Source organism: Myiozetetes cayanensis, unplaced genomic scaffold (genome assembly GCF_022539395.1).
Source record: "Myiozetetes cayanensis isolate MyiCay16 unplaced genomic scaffold, myiCay2020 scf22, whole genome shotgun sequence".
Taxonomy (NCBI): domain Eukaryota; kingdom Metazoa; phylum Chordata; class Aves; order Passeriformes; family Tyrannidae; genus Myiozetetes; species Myiozetetes cayanensis.
The window spans coordinates 3,215,498-3,240,330 of record NW_026087434.1 but is presented as its reverse complement, the minus strand read 5'-3'; the positions used below and the strand labels follow the sequence as shown (position 1 = coordinate 3,240,330).

Sequence of the window (24,833 nt, the reverse complement as noted above, 5' to 3'; positions counted from 1 at the left end):
TCGAGGACTGCCTGAATTTATTTGATGTTTAAAACTTCTGCCCCGTTTGGTGGCCAGCTGAAAAATCCCCAAGGCTTGGGAAACACATTTGTGCAGAGAGGGGCAGGATGAGTGGAATTCCTGTCCTGCTCTGAGCCCGTGCCAGCCTGACCCCGATAGGCAGGGGAAGGGCAGATCCATCGGCAGCTCTGCTTTCCCGCAGGACAGCGGGCTGGGAACAGGAGGACACGGCTGAGTGGCTTTGGCAGGGGATGGTTGGTGCTTCTCTCTCCCAGCAGAGCTGTTGGAAGGGCTGGGGGTTGTAAATGGGAGGCAGCTGGAGATGCTCTTCCCCTGCATGTTCCCCATGGCAATGGGGCTCATTCATTTGCCTCCCTGTGCGATTCCCAGGATGTGGCTCTTGAAGCCAATTCAATTGACAGTAAATTCCTACCAGTCTCACTGTAGGACTGCAAGTTGAACATCATTGCTTTAGCATAAATCTTTACAAGAGATGCTAATGTTTGGTTAAAATATGCAAATATTTACTGACTTGTCTACTGTTTGTCAGCTTGGCATGCGAGACCTTGGATCTGATCCTTCTGTCTTGGCAGACATTGGGAATTTTGCCAGTAACATTAATAGGAACAGCATTGTGCCCTCTAATCTGTTTGTTTATGAAGTACAGCGAGAGTTATCTGGCTTGATGCTTTACAGTGATTTGAAAAAGCATCTGTTTGAAATTTTTTGGGGAACTGTCACATGCTTCAACTTATCATTATCCTGGTGTGTGGACCCTTTGATTCCATCAGACACATCAGCAAGCTGTGAGGTTTGGAAGTGCACAGTCATGAGTTAAACTGCCGTGAAACACTAGAATTTTAGTTCATGATGTTCTCGCCTCCTACATTGATTTTTAATTTGAAGTTGGACTCATCAGACTGGAGTAGTTCTTCAAAGCCTCCTGTGCACCAAGCAGGGGGAGTGTTTACTTGGGAATAAATGACTGGAGATCACGTTGTTTATCACTCTTCCTCCTGAAGCTGCCCCTTCTGCCTTTCCCAGCTCTAGAGGGGAAATGTGCAGTTTTATTTGCAGATCAGATTTTAGTGGCTCTTTTCATGTTTGCTTACAAAATCCCTTTGGCAAGAAGGTGAAATGCTTGTTAGGGATACTGAGCCTGAAAATCATTAATTGTAGGGGGAAAAAAAATAAATCCCTCCCAGCTGAAAAAAACCACCAAAGTTTAAGTTGCAGCAGTTGGAACAAACCAGGCATTTGAAATGATGTTTTGGGGAAGATAAGATGAGCACAACTTGGCCTTCAAAGAAATGCAAGATCAGGAAGTTTTCTTCTGCTTAATGGCAGGAGTTTTTGGGAGGTACAAAGTATGATGCCAGATGATATCTTTAGATATATATTTTCTTAGATTTGTCCACCTGTTTTAGTTGTGCAACTTTAAATAGTGGGAACATGCCTGTTTACTGTTTCCCCAGTATTTTGCAGATGTAATAAACTTTGCTATTAGAATAAATTGTTTCTCAAATTTAAATTTGGAACTCTTCTGGAATGTGGCTCTCCAGACCACACTGAGAAAATGAATACTCCTGACATCTATTCTGCTATGTGTTTATTATTTTAATTTCAGTTTTACAGGCAGAAGTGAAGTGCAGAAATCATTTGCTCAGTTTTGCAAAGAGAGTTGGGAATATGGTGCAGACCTTGTGATACTTCAGCCTTCAATTCTTAATCTGTAATAAATTCTACTCTTAGAGTAAATTTAGAAATTCCAGTTTTACATCTGAAATTTTTGAAAATATGGAATTGAAAGCAGGAATTTCTTTTAAAGGAGTGTCTCCATTCCTTGGCTGTTAATGATGCTGTGAACATTTTAAGTTTGGGAAAGACCTCCAGGAGGCAGTTGAGAAGTCCCATCTTTGCCTTTTATGTGTTGGAGAAGAAGGGCTGGGTAATGAAGCTTTCAACTGCCTGTCAGTGGGGCTGGCCAGGTCAGTTAGGATGGGATCTGTGTTTAATCAGTTCTTTGGGAATAAACACACAGAAGCTCTGCTCAGGCTTTTGGTCAAAGGAATTTTTGGTTATATGTCAGCCAGGAAGTGAGGAAATCAAAATTAACAGCAGAGTTCATGGAGTCCTCTATTTTCGGTCCCTCAGGAGGAAAACAAAATGTACATGAGAAAAACATCAATTAACTATTGTATTCCTGTGGAAGCAAATCCCAGATTTGTAAAATACACTGTGGCCTAAAATGTTAGTGGAGTGGAAGCCAGTGTAATTTTTAGTTGTATGTACAAAGGATCCTTGCATACACAGCTTAAGAATACCTAACATTTATATAATTGAAATTATGTGCTCAAGTGATCCAGCTGAATCTGTCACAGAATTACCTAATGAATGGATTTACTCACATGTATGGAAATGCAAAACCTACTTGCCTATTCCTAGTTTGGTTGAAAGTGGGGACTTATTTTTAGCAGAAAAAGAAATACGTGGATGAATGAGGTAATATTTTGCAAGGCTGTTATTAAGAAAGAGGCACATGTCACAGATTTGTACCAGGATAACTGCAAAATATTCCTGCTTGTGTTCCTTCACTTTTGGGAAGATATTGTTGTACATAAATTTTTATGTTAGTGTTGTAAAAGGGGAGGGGGTTTAAGTCAAAATTGTCTTGAAAAATCGATATTCCTTTATGTTATTATTTTGATAATGAAATTTTGAGAATGAAAGGGATCACATAGAACACAATGCTGTATAGTGTATGAAAAGTCTTGTTTATGTTTCTCCTGTGTGTTGGCCTGTGCTAAGGGGAAAAGTGGGATAGTGGATTATTTTTCATATGAGGAAAATGCATTTATTGGATTTCCAGATTAAATTCTTGAAGTTACTTCACCTTTGGTTGCAAATCTGAAAATATCAAGTATAAAGGAAGCTTTCAGGAGTGAATTTTTGAAGTGGACTAAAATAGTCATGTGAGCCAATTGTAATAGTAAATCTGTAATCTCAAATACTGATAGGATGCTGCTTGCTAAAAGCAAAAGGGAGAGCTCTTACGTTGTTTCCTCTTTCAGTGAACCCATTTTTGTGAAGTCAGCTTTAAAGTGCAGTGTCTCTAGGGAGGTGTGTCATGTATTTAAATGTTATGTTAATGAAGGGAGGATGTGGGTAGGGATTATAGAAGTGCTTTGCTTTCCTCCTGGTGGTTCAGGTGTGGATAACCACTTGTCTCAGTTTATTGGCAGATGTATCTGTCTGTATATGGATTTTTATTATAACTGCCTCAATCCCCCCAAATATTTACTATAAAACGATTGAAGAAGTTGTGTTGGTGTGCCAGGGGTATATCTAGATTTTCTCACACCTCAATGTAAATAAACCAGCCAAAGGCAGAGACAGGGGTTGCTTTGCTGGTGATCTCCTGGTCTTTGTCCTTCCTCTTTGTCCATCTCCGTCGGGCTTCACCCAGGGAAAGTGACTCCTTCTCCTGAGTGTAGGAGAGAAGCCTGGAAAAGTGTTGTGGAGTACATGGCTTGGAGGCAGAGCAGGTGGGGGGTGAGTTGTGTTCCTTCCAAAGCAAAGCTCATGTTGCCTTTCAAGACCCAAAAGCTTTCTCTGAGTGTTTAAATCCAGGCTGGCTCGACCATTTGGAACCACAGTGACATCCTTAAAATCAGCCGTGGGCTTAAATACCTCCTGGAATTAGAATGAAAACCTGGAGCTGGGAGAGAAGGAGAAAAGGCTGGGAAGAGAGGAGTTAGTGAGGAGGAGCTTGGGACAGGAAACGTGAGTGGCACAGCGCGAGGGGGATGTGATGGACGCAGCACCTCGAGGCGGGAGTGGCAGTTGGTTGGCAAGTCGGCAGTGCCATCACCCAGCTAACCAACGTTTTATCATCCCCTCTGCCCCGCTCTAGGATTTCTGTCCCTGAGTCATGGCAGACAGAAGACCAGAGAAGTCATGTGAACAAGCATGTGAATCCCTTAAGCAGCAGGATTATGAAGTGGCAGTGAAGCATTGCACAGAGGCTCTCCTTGCCCTCAGCCAGTTCCCCCCCGCTCACCTCCCGGAGCCCTGCCAGGCACAAATCGACCGCATCAAAATCGAGACTCTGCTGTATAGAATTGCTTCCTTTTTACAACTTGTGAGTGTGACTCTTTCATAGTATCTAGTGAACAATCACATGCATCATCGGGATTTGGATGAAAATTCCAGGTTTTCCTGGGATTGGCATGGGGGTTTGCCACAGAATCCCTCTTGCTAAAGCGCACGTGAGGCTTCTCTCTTGTAGTTTTTCCCTGATGTGTTTTGTTTTTCAGGATTGGAACCGCTTAGTGTGGGTCTCAATCACAGTTCTCTAAACAAATGAAGAAAAAATATCAGTTTGGGTTTCAATCACAGATGAAAAAAAAAAAAAGACTTTAAATATTTTTTTTTTTTTTAAATACATTCCAGGAAGGCAAAAGTATCTGAGGTTTAGGATATTTCGTTTGTATGCTATGCTGAATTACATACCAAATTACCTGATCTTTAAAGAGCATGAAATTAAAGTTTCTGCAAATATAAACACTTAAAAAATGAAGTTAAGAAATGCCCAAATCCGGGTAGCTGGTGCTTCATACCCAATTTAGCAACATTTGCATAGGTCTAACATTAGTCTTTTAATTCTTGATCCTCTACTTGCTTTGCAGTGCTAGGCTAGAGCATAGCTGGTGAAAAATAGAACTTTTAGATTCTGGCAGATTTTTAGTGGGAATGTGAAAACTGGGCTGTTGGAAAGGTTTGTCAATGCAAGGCAAGAAGAGGCATAACCCTGAATTACAGGTTTTCCCATTGCCAAATTCCTGTCCTTCCTTCAAAGCATCAGAGCTACAGTTTCTCCAAGGAAAGGACTTTACAGTGCTTAAGAATAAAGCTGCAACCTGCTTTTTCTTACCTGTCTGGAAATGTTATCACAGATTTCCAGGGGCCTTGTCCACCCCAAATCTTCACTTGTTGAGTGTGAGCAGTTTCAGCCCAGGTGGGAGAAGTTTGGCCAAGTCCTAAAATCTTTCTGGGCAGCTTTAAGATGAGTCTTGCCCATGTGATGAGGGAGTGTTTTTAAGCACTCTTTAAATAAATTGGATAACTGAGTGTGCAAAACAAGATTTGGGGAAGCTCTTAAATTAACAGGCTCCTCAGGGAAGGGATTCAGAAATAACTAAGGTTGGTTTTCCTACTGGAAGTTGTGTTACTACAGAGTTGACTTCTCAAAATTATTCACATAAGCCAATAGGCAGGTTGGTGCTTTAGAATATTTAATGCATTTCTGATATCACTCGTTGAAAATCCTGTGAGGCTCCTATCTGGATGTTCATCATAGTGATATTATTGCAGGGATTTTGGAAAAGTACTTGTAATCAAACCCTTCCTGCTGAAGACATGAATTATATAGATATGTAAAGGCTTGAAAGGAAAAGAAAAAAAAACAAAATTTTCCCTCTTGTTTTACTAAATGAAATAATCTTTAAAAATCACCACTGATAATACGGAGTAAAATAATATACATACCTTAAAAAATTCAACACAACCATATTAAGTGCAAGTTTTGAAAAAACAAACAGTGGCTAAAAAGTTAAGTTTTGTGGTTTTTTTCCTAAGTGGTGTGAGCCACCTGCAAACATATAAAACACACACCTTTACCCATTCATGTTCCTCTTTTAAAATGTCCTTTTGCTGAGAATCAAAAAAAAAGTCAGCATTCTAAGAATGAGTTATATTATAATTGACTTGTGTTCTTTATGTGTTCCACCCAGGAAAAGACAAGGTAATGGTTTCTAAAAAGTTTTAAGAAACTTGTAATTCAAGCATGTAGTTGTGTATGCTAACTGGAATAATGCTATTTTTAAACTTTTCATGTTTTACTTTTCAGAAAAAGTATGGGCAAGCAGATGAAGACTGTAGGCATGGTATGCTTATTTCTTTTTTTATTACCTAGTGTTTGAATTGCAGTCAGTTGTCTGAATTTTTAAAACCGATGCCCAGATTTGTTAGTTTGCTAACAGTGGTTTTTTTCCCTAGTTAAAATTATGTGTCTGCTTTATGAATTTATTTTTTTTTTCTCCCCTTAAATAGAGATCTCACTATTTTGTAACTCTCCCTCAAGGGCCAGAACTCAAATACACGTCTTTGGTGCTATTTGGCTAATAGATATTTTAGTACCCACATGGAGGATGAGCTGATAGTGTCAGGATTCGTGTGAGGATAAAAACAGCTGATTGTTCTGCCTTTTTTCCGAGGGACATGGTGGATATTTTGGTTTGCATTTGGGACTTGATTCAGAGAAAATCAAGATGATGTACTTACATTTATTCCTATTTGTTAAAGCTTCCAAACGTGCACATGTCACGTTGAAGCTGAGCCTTTCATATTTCCCTGCCTTCTTCAGTTGGGGTATTTTTAAAGGAATTAACCCTCCTGCCTAATCTGTGTTGTTCATGTATAATGCAAGTGATTCAGAATTCACTGAGAACTCCTTGCTGAGTTTGGAAGGCATTGGAACAGAGTTCATCAGTGAGATTTGGAAAGAAAAGGTGGGCAGATCCCACCTTTCAGTTTTTAGTTCTTTAGCTACTCTTGAACATTAAAGGATATTTTTTCAGGTCACAGTTTAGTTACACAGACTGTGACCCACTCTTCTGAAATTCCTGTGCTAGCAATGATAATCTTTAAATTATTCCTTTCTGGCTTTATGGTTTTCATGTTGTCTTGTTGTTTTTTGTTTTGTTTTGTTTTTTTAATGTATTTGTCTTTATTGGTAGTCAAGTCATAGTTTGGGGATTTTGTGGGGCTCTGCAGCCTGCTGGTGAAGGTCCATAAAACTCGACTGAGAAAAAAGAACTTGCCTTCTGTAGGTGTAAAATTAAAGTTTAAGAGATTACAAAGGGCCAAACATCACTTAATCAGTACCATTCCTAAAATAGCCTGAACATTTTTTTTAAAGCTTGTTTTAAGTGTTGATATGTAAGGGTGTAATATTCTGACTAACCCCAATGTTGTCTTTCATTGGTGGCAAATAAAAGACATATGGGAAGCTGAATGCTGGTTAAAGGAGGTAGGAGGGAAATGCTGTTTAATGAAGAGTGTTCTCATTGATGAGCTCTGATGGGTTTGTCACAGGGGTGACATTCAGCTGTGGGACTTTTTCTTGGCATGTGTGTCAGTTGTCAGGATCTCAAAGGAACTGTCATGGTAACTGCTTGTCATCTCTCACTGGACCAGCAGAGAAGTGGGTGGAACGGGACCACTGATCTCTACCTTTTTTATTAAAATGAAGAGGAAAAAAACAGCTTTTAAATGTATATTAATGACAAAGAAATAGCACCCAGTTTAATCACACCAGCATCTTCTGTAGGTATTTTTTCCAGATCTAAAACTGGGGGCATTTTTCAGCTTATTTATGCCATATTTGTGTAGGTATATAAAAATGTTATGTGTGTGTTTTCATATATATATATATAATATAATATATATGTGTACATGCACACCATGTTTTTATGGATTATGAGAATGAATGATTTGGTTGTGGCTCTTCATGATCAGTTGTAGCCCAGCATCTGACATTGGGAGTGTCTGCATTTTCGATCCCAAAAGGTCTTAGCTTTGGTTTTATGTCTGAAAGACCTCTGGGAAGAAACAGCCTTAGCATGGACCACCTGATAGGCACAGGGTCTTTTTTTTAAAATAGGCAAAGCTTTATTTAAGCTGCTTTTCAGTCTTTTTACAAGACTTGCTACGTTGCACAGTTTTATTTGACCCTGAATGATCAGTACCTTTTGGAGTAGCAGGAGAAATCCACGTTCTTTGTAGCGTGCTGAGAATGAGGATTATTTACAATCTGTTCAATGATTCCACCAATCCTTACCAAAAGGCACTGGTTAACGTGTTGCAGCTTTTCTGTGTGCAGCTGTATGTGTTAGCTGGGTGGTGTTATGCAGCTAATGATATGAAATATCATAATTGCAGATCTAATCTCGGAGATGAAAATAGCAAACCGTCAGCCACGTTGGAGCTATTCCTGGCTCTGCTGCTTCTGATTTGGGAAGTTCAGTTCTATTTTGGGGAACGTGGTCAGTGCCGTCAGAGTGGTGAATTAAGACTAATCTTGGAGGCACTTTCTAAGCAGGGGTTTAGTTACCATTGCAGTTTGAAGAGATGTGGAGTTGTTTTTCTGGAGTCTTTCCTGCCATTTCTGTTCACACCATGTGAACGTCTGTGGAGTGAGGAATTCTGATTTATTATTCTAAGATGTAATCCTGAAGTTGTGGTGAATGTAAAATTCCTGTCAGCACTAAGAGGGGCTGTTTGCATCTGCACCAGTAGCAGTAGAAACACAGATGTTGATGTTGCCTGCGATCAGAGTTATTTCATAATTCCCTAATTTTAAACAACTGTCCAGCTTTCTTTTCAATTCACATGCTTAAGCTTGCCAGCTTTTTAGCAGCCTGGCATTTCACTTTCTGGACAGGTAATATATGTGATTAAGTGTTGTTCCTGCCTCTCTGAAGCACGGCTGTGCTGTGAAATAAATCCCGTCCCTCTTGGAAGTGTCGAGGAAAGTGTCTGTGTGTGACCCAGTGCTGGGAAGCATCAGGAAAGTTTTCTGTCACATGGAGCCTGTACATTTCTGGTCTCACAGAATCCTTCCTTATACCCTGCACTTCACAGCAGAAGTGAATAAAAGCCCTTTTAAAGGAGCAGGAGTTGCCCACGAGGAGGTTGGCTATTTTTGGAAAGGCCAGGGCATGTTTTCTGTGAGCATGAATGGATCTTCCTGAGCATGTTTGTGTTACTCAGAGGTTGTTGGTTGCTATTTCTTTTTCACCTTCTCTGTAAGAGGAGGTCCTCTGTGTCTGTGTCAGGTATTTGAATCTACCCTTGCCATATTTAATTTCTGTCCATTTTAGCATGTAAACATGGCAGCCTTTTTGAGCTCATGTGCAGCATTTCTGAGACGGTGCGAGACACGTTTCAAGTTCCCATTAGACCAGAGCGAGTAATACTTAATTTACATCCAGCAGTTGTCTTTCCATGGATGCAACCCGAGCTTCAGACTTTATTTTCCTGCTAAAAGTGAAGAAAACTCTCTCTATTTGACTCAGCTGCGTGGTGTGATGATGCTGATGGTCACTGATTTGTGTTGCAGTGCTGGGAGAGGGGCTGGCCAAGGGCGATGGACCTTTCCGTGCAGTGCTCTGCTGCATGCACCTCAAAGGGAAGCTGCAAATTGTGTCTAATGTTCTTTCCAAATCACTGATGGGGGAATCACTGGTAAGTGAGTTTTTCTGCAGTCTGCAGAACTTAAAAAGAAAAAAAAACAAAACAGTTTTGTATTCCATTCTTTAAAAGATGTTTTTAACAACAAACTTCCGAGCGTACGGTGCAATGGCAGGTGGCAACAAAAAATGATTTGTAGGATAGAAAGACAAATATATTGGCACACAAGTGTCAGCAGGATGCCAGTTCGTTGCATTACCAGGCTTTCAGAGTTGTTGGGGTTTTGAAAAGTTTTTTCATTGTTGGCCCTGAATCCTCAGGGAACGCAAAATAAGTTGCATATTTGGGCGATGTTGCACCTGATCCCATTTTGTAGGGCTTCAGGAATTTTAGCCATTAAAGCAGAAAAAGTACTGATTGGATTTTTAAATAACTGGCCCATGATAAGTTGTAAGACATAAAAAGCTTTTCAGGAAAAAAAAAGAAAAAAAAGCTTTGCATTTCCAGACAAAGATAAAAGTTTGAGTTCAAAGCTTCTGCTTTCCCCTTGAACTGTTAAAACTTGTAAAGATGCTTTTAACCCCACACATGTAAGTAACTGTTCTGAGTCATGTGGGGAAAATTAGGGGCACATGTAAGTCTCTAAAGAATGGTGTTCTTTTTACTCCTGTGATGTGGATTAAATAGGCAGTTCATCCCCAGGAGCTGCTGGTCATGCTAAACCCAGAAACACGGGCAGAGGAGGGGCAGGAGCAGCTCTGGGCAGACCCAGAGGAAGGTGTGAGTGACATTAGAAACTCTTGTAGGAGAACCTGTTACCTGCAGTTGGATCATGGCTCCAGTCTCCTGGTGCTTAACTGAATCAGTAGGTTGTTTTTTTGGAATCCTGTTTGTCTGTCTGGTGTATATCCTGAATTCCCACCCCCATCCTCAGCCACTGGCTATTTTTACATAAAGAAAAGGTTTTTTTCTTTGTTAACTGGTGTTTTCCAATGAAAAAAAAAAAAATTCTTCACTGAAAAATTCCTGGTGAGGTTGAAGGAAACTTGCCTTCAGGAAAAGTCAGTAAAACAGGCTTATTGCAGGGAATGTACAGTGCCCTTGTTTGGAGCTGCTGTTGTGCAAATAAAGGTAGCTTTGTATAGAATTCCAGAGTGTCATCCCAAAGCAGAGTTTGAGAGCTTTTTACAAGCTTTTAGCTTGTTAGACACAGTTGTTTTCAGAAGGAATATTAAAGTCAGCAACCGATTTACTGAGTTGTGCCATTGTCTGAGAGAAGAAATGAAACTAAGTTTTGGAATTAATTTATTGAAGAATTGGAGTCCATCCAGTTTCCTCCCCAGTGACTTAAGAGAATGATTCTTGGTAACATTTTTATGCTCTATTACATTTAAGCTCCACAGGTTCAATTGTCAGCTTTCTGCTGAAAAAGTGAAAAAATCATTAGGAAAAAAAGCCCGAGCGTGAGAATTGTTAAGTGTGGAAATTTTCAGCAAAGAGTCATTTCTGCTGCTCAGTAGCACAGTCAAAACTTGGAGAAGTCTAATAAATGTAGTAGCACTTAATTAAATTTCTGCAAGAGGTTATTGGAATAAACCCCACAGGTCTGGGTTCCTTTAATCAAAGTTTTGACTTCCATGAGTGTGAAATTGTTACACTTAGCGATGTATTTCAGATGAGTTCAATTCTGAAAGATTTTTACTTCAGATGTATTTGACTTCGCAGTTAGTTAATGGCTAATCTTTGCTTTTTAGTCAAAATCCAAAAATTACAGTCTACATCAAAGCAGGAAGAGTTATGGAACTGTAGAAATTAGCAATCTGTGAAGCAGATCCTTGAGATCTGAAGACATGAATCCTTAAGACAGGAATCCATCACTGCAACAGCAGGGAAGGATTGTCATTAATTCTTTAGATCCTCAAGTATTTTAGTAACCACAGTATTTATTTTTTTTCCCCAAAGTTGTTCTAAATGTGATGCTTTCCTGCACTGTCCTGTATTGGTACTTGCTGGTTTTGGCCACTTAGAATTCCCCTTTTCACCGTAATATTTGCTCAGTGTGATGTAATATGGCTTTAAAATGGGTCTTGTAAGTCAAACTCATTTTTCCTCTTTCCCCTTCTCCTGTTGTTGTGGGGAAAAGTGAACTTACCTTCTGTGGTTTAATGCACGTGAAGGTTTATCTTATAAATTATAAATTAATTAGTAAATTAATGTTCTTTCTGCCCCCAGAACGGGATGGTAACTAAAGACCTGACACGACTGAAAACCCTTCTTGCTGAAACAGAGGTAATAATGAGCATATTATTGGGGAAATAGTGAGAGTACCTGAGGCAGCTGACAGGTTGGTTCCCACGTGTCCCAGGAGGTCTGGGCTCACTGGGAACACACCCACCTTTTCAGGAGCTTTTCATCACAGTCTTGCAGGATATGTGAGAAAATAGAGAATGATGCTAATAGGTTGTTGGCTCTCTCTCGAAGTAGCAAGAATTTAAAACCTTTAGGTCTGCATTATTTATTTGTTTATTCCATTTTTCTCTGTTGGAAATAATTCTGAAGTAATAAACGTGACTTAAGAAATATAAATATCTTTCCTTTTTTTTTTTTTAACAAGAGGTCAAATTGTCATACCTATTGATGAAATTACCCCCTTTTTTTTTTTTTTTTTTACTTACGATTTGGGCTTTATTTTTAATGTACATTCGAGGCTGAAAGACCTATCAGTGTAGTTCAGACTTTTGGCCTTTAAAAACCTCCCTGCAGTCCACGTTAAATTGATCACAGGGCAGAACCCTGTAAAAAATCTCTAAAATTTTCCTCCAACAATGAGTGGGCTCAGCGTTCCTGTGAGAATTCCTGTTATCCTCAGAATTCCTGTTATCCTCAGAATTCCTGTTACCAGGGGCTGCAATCCACTTGTTGGGTTACCGTGAACTCCCCTTTGTGACGGGAAGTGCTTTCACACTTCTGATTGGTGTTTCTCCATTGGTTGCTCTGAAAGCAAGTTCTTGTCGATGAGATTGTTTTTGTGTTCCTTTGTAACTGTGGGCTTTTTTTGAATCCAATTGTAGGCAGCTGGCAAAGTGCCATCAGGATATCACGGGGAAGATTTGGAAGAAGGTAACGTAACTGGGTTTTACTGCGTTCTGTGGGGGGAAGGCTTGGATCCTGCTGAATGCTCAGGGCTGCAGAGCAGGCAGAAAGCAAAAAAAAAAAAGGGCTTGACTGTTGTGATGAGCCCCCAGGTGCTGAAGTAGAATTACCTCAGTAGAATTATGTCAGCACTGAATTGGGAGGCAGAAGTTTATTTATTGATCAGAGCCTGCTCTGTTTGAAACCCGCTCTGAATGAGTTCGTTGGGGATTAGAAATTAATTTTCGTTGGGAAAATTTTGCTTGGGTTCAGATAACACTTTGGGTTGATGTTTGGAGGGGCAGTTCCCTGGACTCTGTTACCCTCTGAGTGAGAAATACTTGGGAATTAGAGAAGTAACCCCGCTCTCCTCCCGCAGGGTCCCGGGATGGTTGGCAGTTCCGCCCTCCCCCCCGGGGCGTCACCAGCAGCGAGGAATATACCCTGTGTAAAAGGTAAAGTCTCTGCTTTGTGCTGCCATTCTCCAGGGGGATCAGAATGCTTCCTCTTTTATTTAGCTGCTGACAGAATGATTGAGAGGTCAGGCAAAGGAAGGTACTTGTTAGAACAGCAGTCGATCTGCTCACAGATTTTTGGAAGGGTCAGTTCATCCAGAGGCACTTCAGTTTATTCAGTTTTCATAATACAGTGGTTTGAGGACCTTTTTTCTATGTCAGGTCAGCATCTGTCTTTCTTCCTTTTCTAATTTGGATGATCTCAGAGGTGTGAGAAGTTCCCCAGACAGTGCTGTAAGCAAGACTGAAGCGAGGTGTTCTTTGGCAGTGGACAGGCTGCTGCCTTCAGATAAATGGGCTTTGTTGATAGATGGCCTTTTTCTTCACATTAAAAAAAAAAAAAAAGTAGAATTTTCCTCAGGTCTCATTCTTTCCCTTTTGCATAAGCTCAAATACACAGAGAAGATCGATTGGCTTATATTGGAGTTTCTCCTTGTCCTCTGTGGTCAATATTGCCTGGAGTTTGTGTTGTTAATTGTCATTGCTTACATAAAACTGTATTAATATATATGGAGAAGAACCATCATTATGCACTTGATTCTGCCATTTATGTAACTAATGCAAATAAATTATTTTCCAAACACGAGCAGGGCTCTGACCTGCTTTTTAAATGACAAGACTGAATCGCTGAATTGGAGCTGCTTTTGGCAAGATTTTCTAGAGATGCTAAATCTTGGCAGCTCTTGTTGACTCTTATCATGTCCAGTGCTCATTCAGCAAATTTTAAAAAAGCAGATATTTGCAATTTTTAGCTTGTGGTGTTCTTTTATTGAGTAACATCTTTACCACGTTTCCAACCATTGCTCTGGAACCTTTTCCCACTAAAGCTGTAATGAGCTTTCTGCACACTGTTAATTAACCCTTACAGTGAGCAGGATGTGCCTTACTCATCAAATCCCTATGAACAGGATCATTCTGATCAGGGACTAAAGATTTTAGATCCTTCTGAGGAGGCAGTTCCAGGTGCTGAATAGGAATTTTTGAAGCTCTGGTTTATTTATCCCCTGTGTGCCATAAAGCAGTAGGAGTGCAGCATATTTATTCCAGATAATGAAGCTATGGAATTGCAGGAGATATTAAATAAGAAAGTAAAAATGAGAGAAAAAAGGTGCCTGTTAAAAATATGAAGAGTGAGAACTTGGAAAACTTGTATAATGATGGCAAAGTTTAAAGTAATAGGCTTTCCTATTAAATAAAGAAAAGGAAACCCAATTGATTTTAAATCTGCTATGTAACTAATGAGAATAGGTCAGCAGTTTTTTATGCTTGCACGTCTATTTGGGCCATGAAAATCACAATTGTACTGCAGCATTCTAATGTAATGGTGAATTGAAAAATTTACAGTAAAAGTACTGAAATTGACTGCCAAGAAAAATATTTGAATTTAAAATATATTAAGAAACATAGCTTTGAGAAGGCACTTAGTAACATGATGTTATATATCATGCTTGTTTTATTTACAATTTGGTCATGCAAACCTTTAAATACATCTCTTAAAGAAAAAAATGAATGCTAAATCAAATTATAACCAATGATACAAGTGTGGCCTGGATATCCAGGTACTTGTGCTGCAAGGTTTTCGTGTCACAGTCAGGTGTGATTTGGTTTTTGGCTCAAAGGTGCATCCTTTCTTTTTTACAGTAACTTATCACTGTAGAGGGAGGTTCTTAATATAACTATATGCATAGATATACAGATGAAATTCAAATATAGTTATGTTTACAGAGTTTCTATTAAATTAATATCCCCACAGAAGTCATCCTGCCTGGCTTTATTTATAATAAATGTGATGCTTGCATTAACTTTTTATGGTTTCTTTTCGCAAAACAAACCAAAACAGCCTCCTGGCCTGATTTTATTCTGTGTATCCAACTGTTTTGTAGTACCTTCAGAATGCAAAGTTAAATCATAAAAATAGTCCCCAAGTTATACAGTCATTTGTCCAGAGCTGCAATAAATTCTGAGAATGAGAATGCTTAAATTGTATAAAGGCTTTTGGAATGTCATTAATTTCATGCATCAGCACATGCCACTAAATGAAAAATGTGTTTCTTTAACAAATTCTGCAAGATTAGATCCTTTTAGACTGATCCACCCTTTCCAGAGAAGAGGATTAAACCTTTTCCTTGAGAGATGATTTCTGTGTAGGTGTATTTGTTGGAAAGGACCATGTGATGTCACTGTTGCTCCAGGAAAAGCTGCTGAATGAGTTTTTATCAGCTAATAATGTAAGCACTGGAAGAAATTATGCTACATTTTCCTTTGCCCCTGATTAACTGGGGGTTTATGCATATTAATACAGTGCCAGATCAGCTCAGGCGTGGTCTGTGATCTCCTGGTGTAAATTGCTGCACGAACACTTGATTCTTTTTCCTTTAGAAAAGCTGGAAATTTCGGAAGACTTCTGTCCCCTTATGTTTCTAAGACATTTGATACACTTTTCTGGGCTTTGCAGCAAGAGAAGCTGCTGCCTCTCTTCCAAAATTCTGCATATATTTTAGTTCATATGGACTGAACTGCCTTTAGTTCTACAAGGGATAATTAAAGAATTAAAGTTCTTCTGACTCGACAAGTAAAATTCTGATAAATTTTTTTTTTTTTAATTGGAGACCGAAAAAACTTCGAGGCATGATGTTTGTTTTTTTTTCCTGTTTCCTGCAGATTTTTAGAGCAAGGGATCTGCAGGTATGGTGCCCAGTGTACTTCAGCACATTCCCAGGAAGAGCTGACGGAGTGGCAGAAACGTTACGCCTCCCGCCTCATCAGGTTGAAGCAGCAGAAGGAAAACAAGCAGTGCTCGGGCAGTTACATGGAAACCCTGATTGAGAAATGGATGAATTCCTTATCTCCTGAGAAAGTGGTAAGGAAAACACCCCCCCTTCCCTCTGTGTTTGTGTGTAAAGCTGACAGCTGGGCCTGGTTTTGGCCCTTACGGTCAGAGCTGGTCCAGTCACTCCTCACCGAGGAATTGCCCAAGCGATTTGCTCCCGTTTCCATCCTGCCCTGTGTCTTCTTGCAGAGATCCCAGAGACTTAGGCTGATTTTGGGTTCATTTTGCATATTCAGTATTCTGGGGCAGGATGTGTCAGCCAAGTCCCAGGTATTGTTCCTGTTCCTTGACTTTTTGAACTGCAGAGCAGTGACTGATGAAGCTTTCACGACTCAGAGGAGAATATTCCTGCTTGTGCACGGCTCCTTTTCTTTGCCTGCAGCTGCAGGCACTTGGATGCAGACCAGCCAATCCCCTAAATGTTCAAAAGACTCTGAATACCAGGGAGTGTGGGATATGGATCTGATCAAACTTAGCAGCTCTTTGGAATTCCAGAGGATGTTTTTTGTGGCATTTGACCAGCTCTGCTTACCACAGACCCCAGGGAGTTTTCAGTCCATGTATTGTTGATCAGGATCTGGGAAAAATGGACTTTGTGCAAAATACACTGATGAGTAGAAAGCCTGATTCTAGTTCCTGGTGTCTCACTGATGTCAGTGAGATCTGGGCCTCATATCCCAGATCCTCCTTTCCAAATGAAATCTTGTTCTACTTTAAACATTTACAATTAAGTTGGGTCTTGAAAATCAAGTCTTGCAGTTAATTGTCCTTAAGTGGTTACATTCTTCACTGACACAGCATGATGTGGTAAATTTGACTTGCTTGTCTCTGAATTAGCACATAGTTACATTAATTCCTGCACAGGACTTGCAGCCAGCCTGCACAACTTAATTCTTTCCACTTTCTGTAAAAAAGTACTCCCTTCTCCTGAATGTTTGCATTTTGATGCTGCCTGTGGAAGTTTAATGTTACCTTCTTTTTCTTTCAATCTAGCTTAGTGAATGTGTAGAAGGAGTGAGAGTAGAACATAACCCTGAGCTGTCGGTAACTGTCACCACCAAAAAGTCTCATCAGACATGGACATTTGCTCTCACATGTAAGGTAGGACTACTTATCTTTTGAAATTAAGTCAGCAATGACTAGAATGCAACTCCTAACCTTTTGCAATTAAGATTTCAATTGCATCATTCTTAAAATAGAGAAACTTCCCAGCACCGTCCCCTCTCTGTCTCTCTTTTCCCAGCAGCTCTGGTGATTATGTATTTCTGGAAATCAGGCAGGACCTGGAGCTGCCCTGAGAAGTTCTTACAAGCTCTCTTTATTTGATTGCAAAGGCAGATATTCCTGAAATAATTTCAGCCTTTCACCCTCTGCCTTTCTCTCCTAGCCTGCAAGAATGCTGTATCGAGTGGCGTTGCTGTACGATGCCCATCGACCCCATTTCAGCATCGTCGCCATATCTGCTGGAGACAGCACTACCCAGGTGTCACAAGAAGTTCCAGAAAACTGTCAGGAATGGATAGGAGGAAAGATGGTCCAGAATGGAATAGATCATTATATATACAAAGTCAGTATAGCCTTCAACACAGAAATCTTTGGAACTTTTCGCCAAACTGTGGTGTTTGACTTCGGATTAGAACCAGTCCTCATGCAACGAGTGATGATTGATGCTGCTTCAACTGAAGGTAATGTAGGAAAACTTCTTTGCTTTTTTTGGAATAGTGGAAATGTTTCAGGCCATCTCTTTCCTTTCCACGTTTCTGGGCAGAGCAGCATCTGTGTTACCAGCTCGTGAATGCCTCGTCCTGTATGTTGTGTTCGTTGTATCTATGAATGTAAAGAGTGGACAAAAGCTTCAGAGGCTCTGAATAAGGCAGATAATTGGCATGTGACTTGCTCTGTGTCAGGATATGATAAATATTATCAAAATGCTGGGAATTTCTGGTTTGGTGTGTGTCCAAAGACAGCACTGGAGGTTCTGCCTCTATAAAACATGTTTATGTTTTTATAGTCATTCTTGAATTGATGAAAACGTTAAACACATAGGAAAAGGTCAGTAGAGAAATGAAATGTTTCTGTTTGAGAATACACCTGGTACTCAATCCAGTAGATAAAACTGCCTATCTGAGAAGTTAGTTTGTATTTTTTTCTTCCCTTGCAATGTCTGACAAGGATTGTCAAAGGCAAGAGGCCAAGTGTAGGCTTGCAACTCAATAATTTACTGTTGACATGAGTTTTGAAAAATGTAAAGGAAGTGTAACTATATTTGTGATTTCAAGTAAAAAAAAATTAGCTACAAGTTCCTGTCAGGGTTGTATTCTGCTTATTAAAGTGATCTGTGTCTCTCAGTTCCAACCTGAAATAACTCCAGTATGAGAAAAACGTCAGAAAACTGAAAGATGTTTGAAGGGGTGCAAACAAGAAGGCAGCACTTCGAGTTATGGCTTAAGAGAGCTAAATATAGGTCACTGTGTCACTTGGCAGCAGGCCAGGGGGTGGGATACAGACTGGTGACTTCGAGTGAAAATTTGAGAGATACAAACACCAAAGAAACAGAATTGTAGCGCTGGGATTTAGGCAGAAAGAAGAGGAAAAAGGGGGAAAGAAGGGAAAAAGGTGAAGCTGAGAAGACAGCAGTTTTCTTTTCCTGGCCTTTATTTTCAATTAGCAGATTAACATTTGCAGCATTAACAGAACGGAACTGTAGATAGCAAATGCCAAAGATCAGGAAGGGATCTTTGCAGATGGCCCAAGTCCTTGTGGGCAGGAGCAGCAGGCTGGGCACGTTGTAAAGTCTCTTGAAGCAGAGGATGTTGCTCTGCCAGGGAGAAGCTGCTCAGGGCCGTGATGTTTTCAGGAGCAATTCCATGATGTCCATGAGTTGTGTGGATAATCCCAGCTGACAGGCTTCCCAGGACACTGAGCTGGTGGAGGACAGTCCTTTCACTGCAAACCTGTTCAAGATCAAGGGGAACAAGCCATGACTTATTTGCAAAGCCAGAGTTACTGTCAGACCAATCTGTGATCTGGGGCTTTGTTGTTTCAAACCAGCTCCTGACCACAGTGACCCCAGGAACAGCCAACTGAATCCCACGGGAAGGTGATGGATGAAGTTTCTCCAGCATCAGTTGCTGATATTTCCTTTCCCATACTGCTTGTCTGTGTGCACAGGGATGCTGAAAGCTCCAAGCAGATCATTGCTAATATTTATTCCAAATGACAAGTGTTTAGGTGTTCAAGGACAGAATCCTGGGCTTTTTACTCTGTCACCTACAGAGTGTGTAATGGGCAAAGGAAAGGGAAAACTGTTTTGGATGTGTGTCCAATTCCATAGTTTCTTTTTGCTTTTGACATCCATGAGTTAAGATCTGGTGGAAATGCTTTTCTCTCAGAAAGATGCTCGAGGTCTCTACATTGGCATGGAATTCAGGGCCCTCCCTGGGTGTCTGGGCAGGAATGAAAGGTCAACATTAAAATCTTCTCATGGAGGAGCCTCCATTCTGTGAAATCTTCATTTACAATGGAGAAAGGGAGCTGAAGGAAGGTTTGCATTGAGTGTGTGCAATCTGCTCTTCAAGGGAGGGTCACTGTGTGCCCAACCTGTGCCAGGGACAGTTTGTATCAGGCTCCCAGGGAAAGCCTCTCCAGTGCTGGGAATTCACTGGCTGTCTTTGCAGGAAACAAGGACTAAATCCCAGCACAGTTACTGAGCTTTTGGGATCTGAGGCGTGGTTTGTACCAGAGAAAGCTTCATTTATGGTGGTGTGATTCCAGACACGGAAACCACACAAACACAGGCTTTTTCTTGCCCTACAACTGTAGCTCCTGATACGGTTTGGGCTGGAGGGTTATATTGAAATGTGACTTCTTAGTGAACACATGAGATTAACTAGGAAGAAAAGCCATGTTCCTGTAGTCAGGCAAGCTGAACTGAGATTCCTTTAGCTAAAATGCTGTGGGTTTTTTTTTTTTTTCTCATTTAGAATAAAGACAGTCAAGATGATGTTAAGTATTTAATTTGAATTTGAGAATGTGTTTTTTGCACATTTTTCAGCGTTGGTGTGATATCCTGGATACCTATCTTAAATCTTACTCAGAGATAATACATTAAGATACCATAGCTTGACTATAAATGCCAAATATTTTCAGCTCTGCAATTTTAACTGCAGTTCTGTTGAGTGATTCACTGTTGTCATAGTGGTTTTGTGGCGTTAATGGATATATTTTGGGTGGCAGTAGACAAGTGCTTGGTCTTTTGTTTCTCATTTATGATATGTACTGAAAAATTAATTTCCCTTTAATTTTCTGACTTTATATCAAGTGAGGTCATATTTCCCAAGTTTTACCTAACAAAACAACTTTAGCTGTGTAGTGCAACTGTCTGCATGATGAACATATTAGGAGACTGTGGAATTTTTAAAAAAGCTTTCAGTGTTGCAGATTTCTTACCAGCTGGTTTACCAACTTGTTTTTCTGACCTTCTAAATTTTGTAGTATGTATTGTAGGATTCTTCACCGCTGTGTGTTTTTGGAATGATGTTGCAGTTAGGCTTTGGAGGCACACTGTGATGCCAAGCCCTTCAAAGTTGCTTGTGTGTTATTAAAATAGAAGTTCTTTCCTTGTTTGTTTTTATTAATTCTATTTGCTGTCTATGGAATACTTTGATTTCTGGTGCTGTTTGAGAGCCTGGTTGCTCTCTGTGCTCACCTGAAAAGTAGGGATGGTGAGTACTAGTAGGCAGTGAACTTGCTAAAGCTGTTGTGGAAGAGGACACTCCTACCTATGTTTAGTTCATTATCTCTAATGGGACTGGGTTTGGTGGGTTTTGTTGGGTTGGTTTTGTTTGTTTTTATTGAAATAAACCCCAAACCCCTGGGGTTTGTATTTACTTCCCTTCCCTGTTGTGTCTGCACCCAGACCTTGAATACCTGATGCACGCTCGGCAACAGCTCCTCACCACAGCCAAGCGCTGGGATTCCACCTCCAAGACTATTGTGGAGTTTGAGCCCAATGAAACTACTGAATTGGAGAAGAGCCTTCTGACCAGATACCAAATCCCTCTGTCTGCTGACCAGCTCTTTACACAGTCTGTCCTGGACAAATCACTGACCAAGACCAACTATCAGTCACGGCTGCACGACCTCCTTTATATCGAGGAGATAGCACAGTATAAGGAAGTCAGCAAGTAAGTGGTTCCTTTCGAAAAATATTCCTGTTAAAATGAAGATGGCAGCTTTTTTTTCATTAAACCTACATGCTTCTTTAAGATACTAAGTCTTCCTGTTTCTTTTGAAATGAATCTGACTGAGCCCAGGAATAGTAATGTTTGGTAAAGGTCACTAACACCTAACAGATGTAACTTGTTGCTAATTCATTAAAAACAAACACTAAATATAAGTTCTGTGCTTACAGCTGGAGCACTAAGCAGCTGTTTTACATGGTTTTCTTAGTGTCTGGATAATAATTATTTTGGGGGGTTTTCGTCTCTACAAAAACACATTAATAATAGTTATATTTTTGTTCCTGTGTGAAAGTAGGTTATAGCAAAGGAATAAAATATATGAATAATAGTTACATTTTTGTTCCTGTGTGAAAGTAGGTTATAGCAAAGGAATATATAAAATCTTTGTATGAAGGGTTGAATTGTGGGTGGATCAAACTCTGATCTACAATGATGTGGCAGCTAATTTTATTATATTTATTCTCTAAATAGGCTGAAACTCAGCTTCTGAATAAAAGTTCCTAATAAAAGGCATACAGTACACATTGTTTGGTTTGTTCTGTCTTGAGGTGTTGTGTACAAATTACCCAACTGGAGTAGCTGCATGACAAAGATGTGAAATTCCCATGTGTAGACCCTCACGGGGCCTTTTTTTTTTTAATGTAGTTTAGTATTTGTGGTTGAAAATTTTGCCTGTATTCGTGTGGCAGTTGCACTACTCAGAATGGAAAGTCAAAAAGATGTAACTCCCCTTTAACCTAATTTGGGAGCAAATTTAGTTCTGTCAACTACAGAAAGTTCCAAATCAGGAATGTCTTTTTATAAGATGAAGAACCACTCCTGGAGCTACAAAGCTGAATCACCCCTGTAGAACTTAGAAAGAAAATACTATGAGTGGTTGTATTTCTGATGCTTTAAAAGCAGAAAATTGATTCCATTTCTTTTTTTAATCTCAGCTGAAGGGCAGTATTTGAACTATTTTTCTTCATATCTTTTATCACTGCTGCCCTCTGCTCTTGAGCTGGAGTCTGACACGTGGAGGAATCAGGCTTGAACGCTCTTCAGCACGCAGAAATACTCTCCATCATACATATTTATAAACAAGCTGACTTTCCTAAGGCTTTTTTGAGGGGAGGAAAAAAAAAAAAGTGGATTTAAAGTAAATATTATGAAACATGATCAAAACATCAACAGTTATTTTGACTGAGTGAATTTTCACATGGAGAGTTGCCCTCTCCTGCCTCATAGGAAACCAAAGAGCATCAAGCCTGCAGACATGAAAGAAAAATAAGTGTATCCTGTATGTAATGCTTCCCCTTTGGACTGTTTGGTGCAGCAGTAAGTTACTGCTTGATAAGTTATAAGTAAGTGTTAATAATGTTCTTGAAATCATCTGTTTTGATGGTGTTGATGTCAGAAACATCCTTTTGATCTCGTAGCTGACCCACTTTACTGCAGCAAGGCTGGAACCAGCACACATTTCCGCTCCTCTGCGGCTGAGATCACACGCTGGGTGTTCTCCAGTGAGGTGTCAGGGTTGCAAGCCTAGAAAGGGGCTGAGAAATACAAGTGCAAGTGGGTTTTGATACCTCTGGAGCGGTGCTGTGAGTGACAGTGTTGATGAGCTGTTGCACTCCAATGGTTTGTGAACTGGCAAGGTAGCAGAGTTGTCAGCGTGGTCTCTTAAGACAACACTGGAGTAACAGGAGTGTCTGCAGTTCATGGGTGTATCCTTGGTTTTTGAGGCTGTTGATGATTTCCCACTTTCTAGGAAAGCACAGTTTCAGACTTGATGTGGAATCATCTCAGTGGAACTACTGGAGGAGAGTGTTGGATGAAGGTGTCAGTGGCTCTAAAATGTCTGGAACTCAGTTGTGAGGGAGTTCATTCTGGGTAGACTCAGGGAGCTCCACTTTTAAATCATGTTTATTGTAATATTTCAGGAGGCTTTTATAAAAGTTACTCCACATGAGCACATCACAAAATAGAACAATGAGGGAGTCACTGCTATTTCATTTCAAATGCAAACACGCTGGATAAGGAAAAGCATAGCAATGATCTTGATAGTAGTTTGCTTTTGGAAGGTGTTGCCCTACAAACACCTGCTGATGGTTTTAAAACTCTCCCTTTCTCTCTTGCTCATTGAAAAGAAGAGCCATGTGTAATTTGTTGGATGGACTAGAACTTACCGTGCATTTCCTTGTGTGAACATTAAAGTGTGTGTGAGGTGACACACAGCTCCTTCTGTGCCACCAGAACTGCAGAGCAGCTTTATCCTCAAGGCTGAAACATAAAATACCGGCTCTGATGGAAAATAAATTTGCTTTTGTCATTACTGTGTCTTCCACTGATCGCTCCACGGGCAGGTTTCCCTCTGCACACCCTGTGTGAACCCTGGGAAATGTGCTGAATGTGCTTTTAGCAAAGTGGTACCTGGGGCATCGCTCAGGACGGGTTTATTTGCCTTTGGGGAATTTATTGTTTGCACTGGTACTGGAGGATTAATGATTTATGAAGGCTTTCTTTAATTTCTGTGGGTTTAAATATGAACAACGGGCTTACTTGTAGCTGGTTTCATTAGCGCTGCAGGTGGGCTGGGATTTGCAGTGCTTAGGAGGAAATGGAGGATTCTGTTTGTTCAGTTTGTATCAGCCTGACTGAAAACCTTATTTTGCCTAAACCTGCAAAGCAAGGGTGAGAAATGGATGAAAGCAGCAACTTCTGATTTTTTTTTAAAAATCAAATCCTTAGAGAATTTTGCAGTTTACCAGTTTGCCAGAAGGTGTCAGCTTACTCAATGGAAATTGCTTGATTATCTCTAAACTTTAGATTCCCTTTAGCACAGCAGACTCATTTATGAAAACACTAACCTGTGCCTCCCCTCAGAAATGCAGTAATACTGTTTTCCAGCACGTTTTTATCAATCTGAATTTGAGCTCATACATATTCAGCAGCACACAAGGATCAACTTTGGGAAAGTTTTAACCAAATAAATTCGCAGTAGCGAATGATTGTACCTCAGTAAAAATTCTCAGCTTTTGTTACTCAGTTAAATGTTTCATATGGTATTTCAACCATCATCTGAACGAGATGTGAGCTGTTGCAGAGGTTGTTAACTTGCTGATAGCTCCTTTGGAATAGTGCAGCACTTGCATAGAAGGAAGGTTGGGTTTTGTTTGGGGTTTTTGGTTGGTCCATGTGGCAGGTGGAAGGATTACACTTAATTCTACGTGCTGTGGAGTGATTGCTTTCACTGCAGCTTGTGCAGTAACATTTGTGGTCACTGATGAACCAAACAAATCCCTGTTAGGTAAGAGAACATCTCTTGTTTTTGGGGAAACGTGGATCTGACTTTAATGCCCACATTACATAAAGCAGCAGCTGTTACCACGTGGGGGCAAACTTGCAGTTTCTGTGCAGGATTCCTCCTGTGCCAGATATGAACAAAATATGTTTGATTGGGTTCGGTAGATGTTTAATTACCAAGCAAGGTAAAATGTTGGATTTTATTGTTATAGGTTTATCATTATTGATACTACAGGGTGTAGGTGATGAATTACCAGCTTATTAGGTTAAAATACAAATTATAAGAAAAACTGATCAAATAAAACAAGTATGAGTATGAAAAGTACCATTAAAAAATGAGGTATTTTTCCAAGAGGCTTATTTCATTTGTGAAAACATTTAGGTTTTACTTTCTGTTTGTAATTTGTTGCAAATGTAGGAAAAAGCTGCTGGTGAGAAAAGAGCAGAATATTGTTACTGTGTCAGACTTCTTCCTCCCTTTTGTTCTTTTTAAAACCAGGTTGAACCAACCTGTTTTAAAAAACCCAACACACTAGGGAGAGGTTTCTGTGTATTGGTGAGAGGTCAAGAAAGTGT

At 40.1% G+C, this 24,833-nt stretch overlaps 1 protein-coding gene across 2 annotated transcripts in view; it reads left to right on the top strand.

Annotated features, from left to right (window-relative positions):
* HELZ (helicase with zinc finger) overlaps positions 1-24,833 on the top strand; it is an 83,093-nt gene that overhangs the window by 11,733 nt on the left and 46,527 nt on the right. For both annotated transcript variants that reach the window (XM_050318984.1, XM_050318983.1), the window contains exons 2-11: positions 3,914-4,141; positions 5,909-5,945; positions 9,182-9,306; positions 11,485-11,541; positions 12,324-12,372; positions 12,764-12,839; positions 15,561-15,759; positions 16,723-16,830; positions 17,117-17,414; positions 20,648-20,915. In XM_050318984.1, the coding sequence (XP_050174941.1) occupies positions 3,932-4,141; positions 5,909-5,945; positions 9,182-9,306; positions 11,485-11,541; positions 12,324-12,372; positions 12,764-12,839; positions 15,561-15,759; positions 16,723-16,830; positions 17,117-17,414; positions 20,648-20,915 (1,427 nt within the window). In that variant the 5' untranslated portion in view covers positions 3,914-3,931. The remainder of the gene's footprint in view (positions 1-3,913; positions 4,142-5,908; positions 5,946-9,181; positions 9,307-11,484; positions 11,542-12,323; positions 12,373-12,763; positions 12,840-15,560; positions 15,760-16,722; positions 16,831-17,116; positions 17,415-20,647; positions 20,916-24,833) is intronic.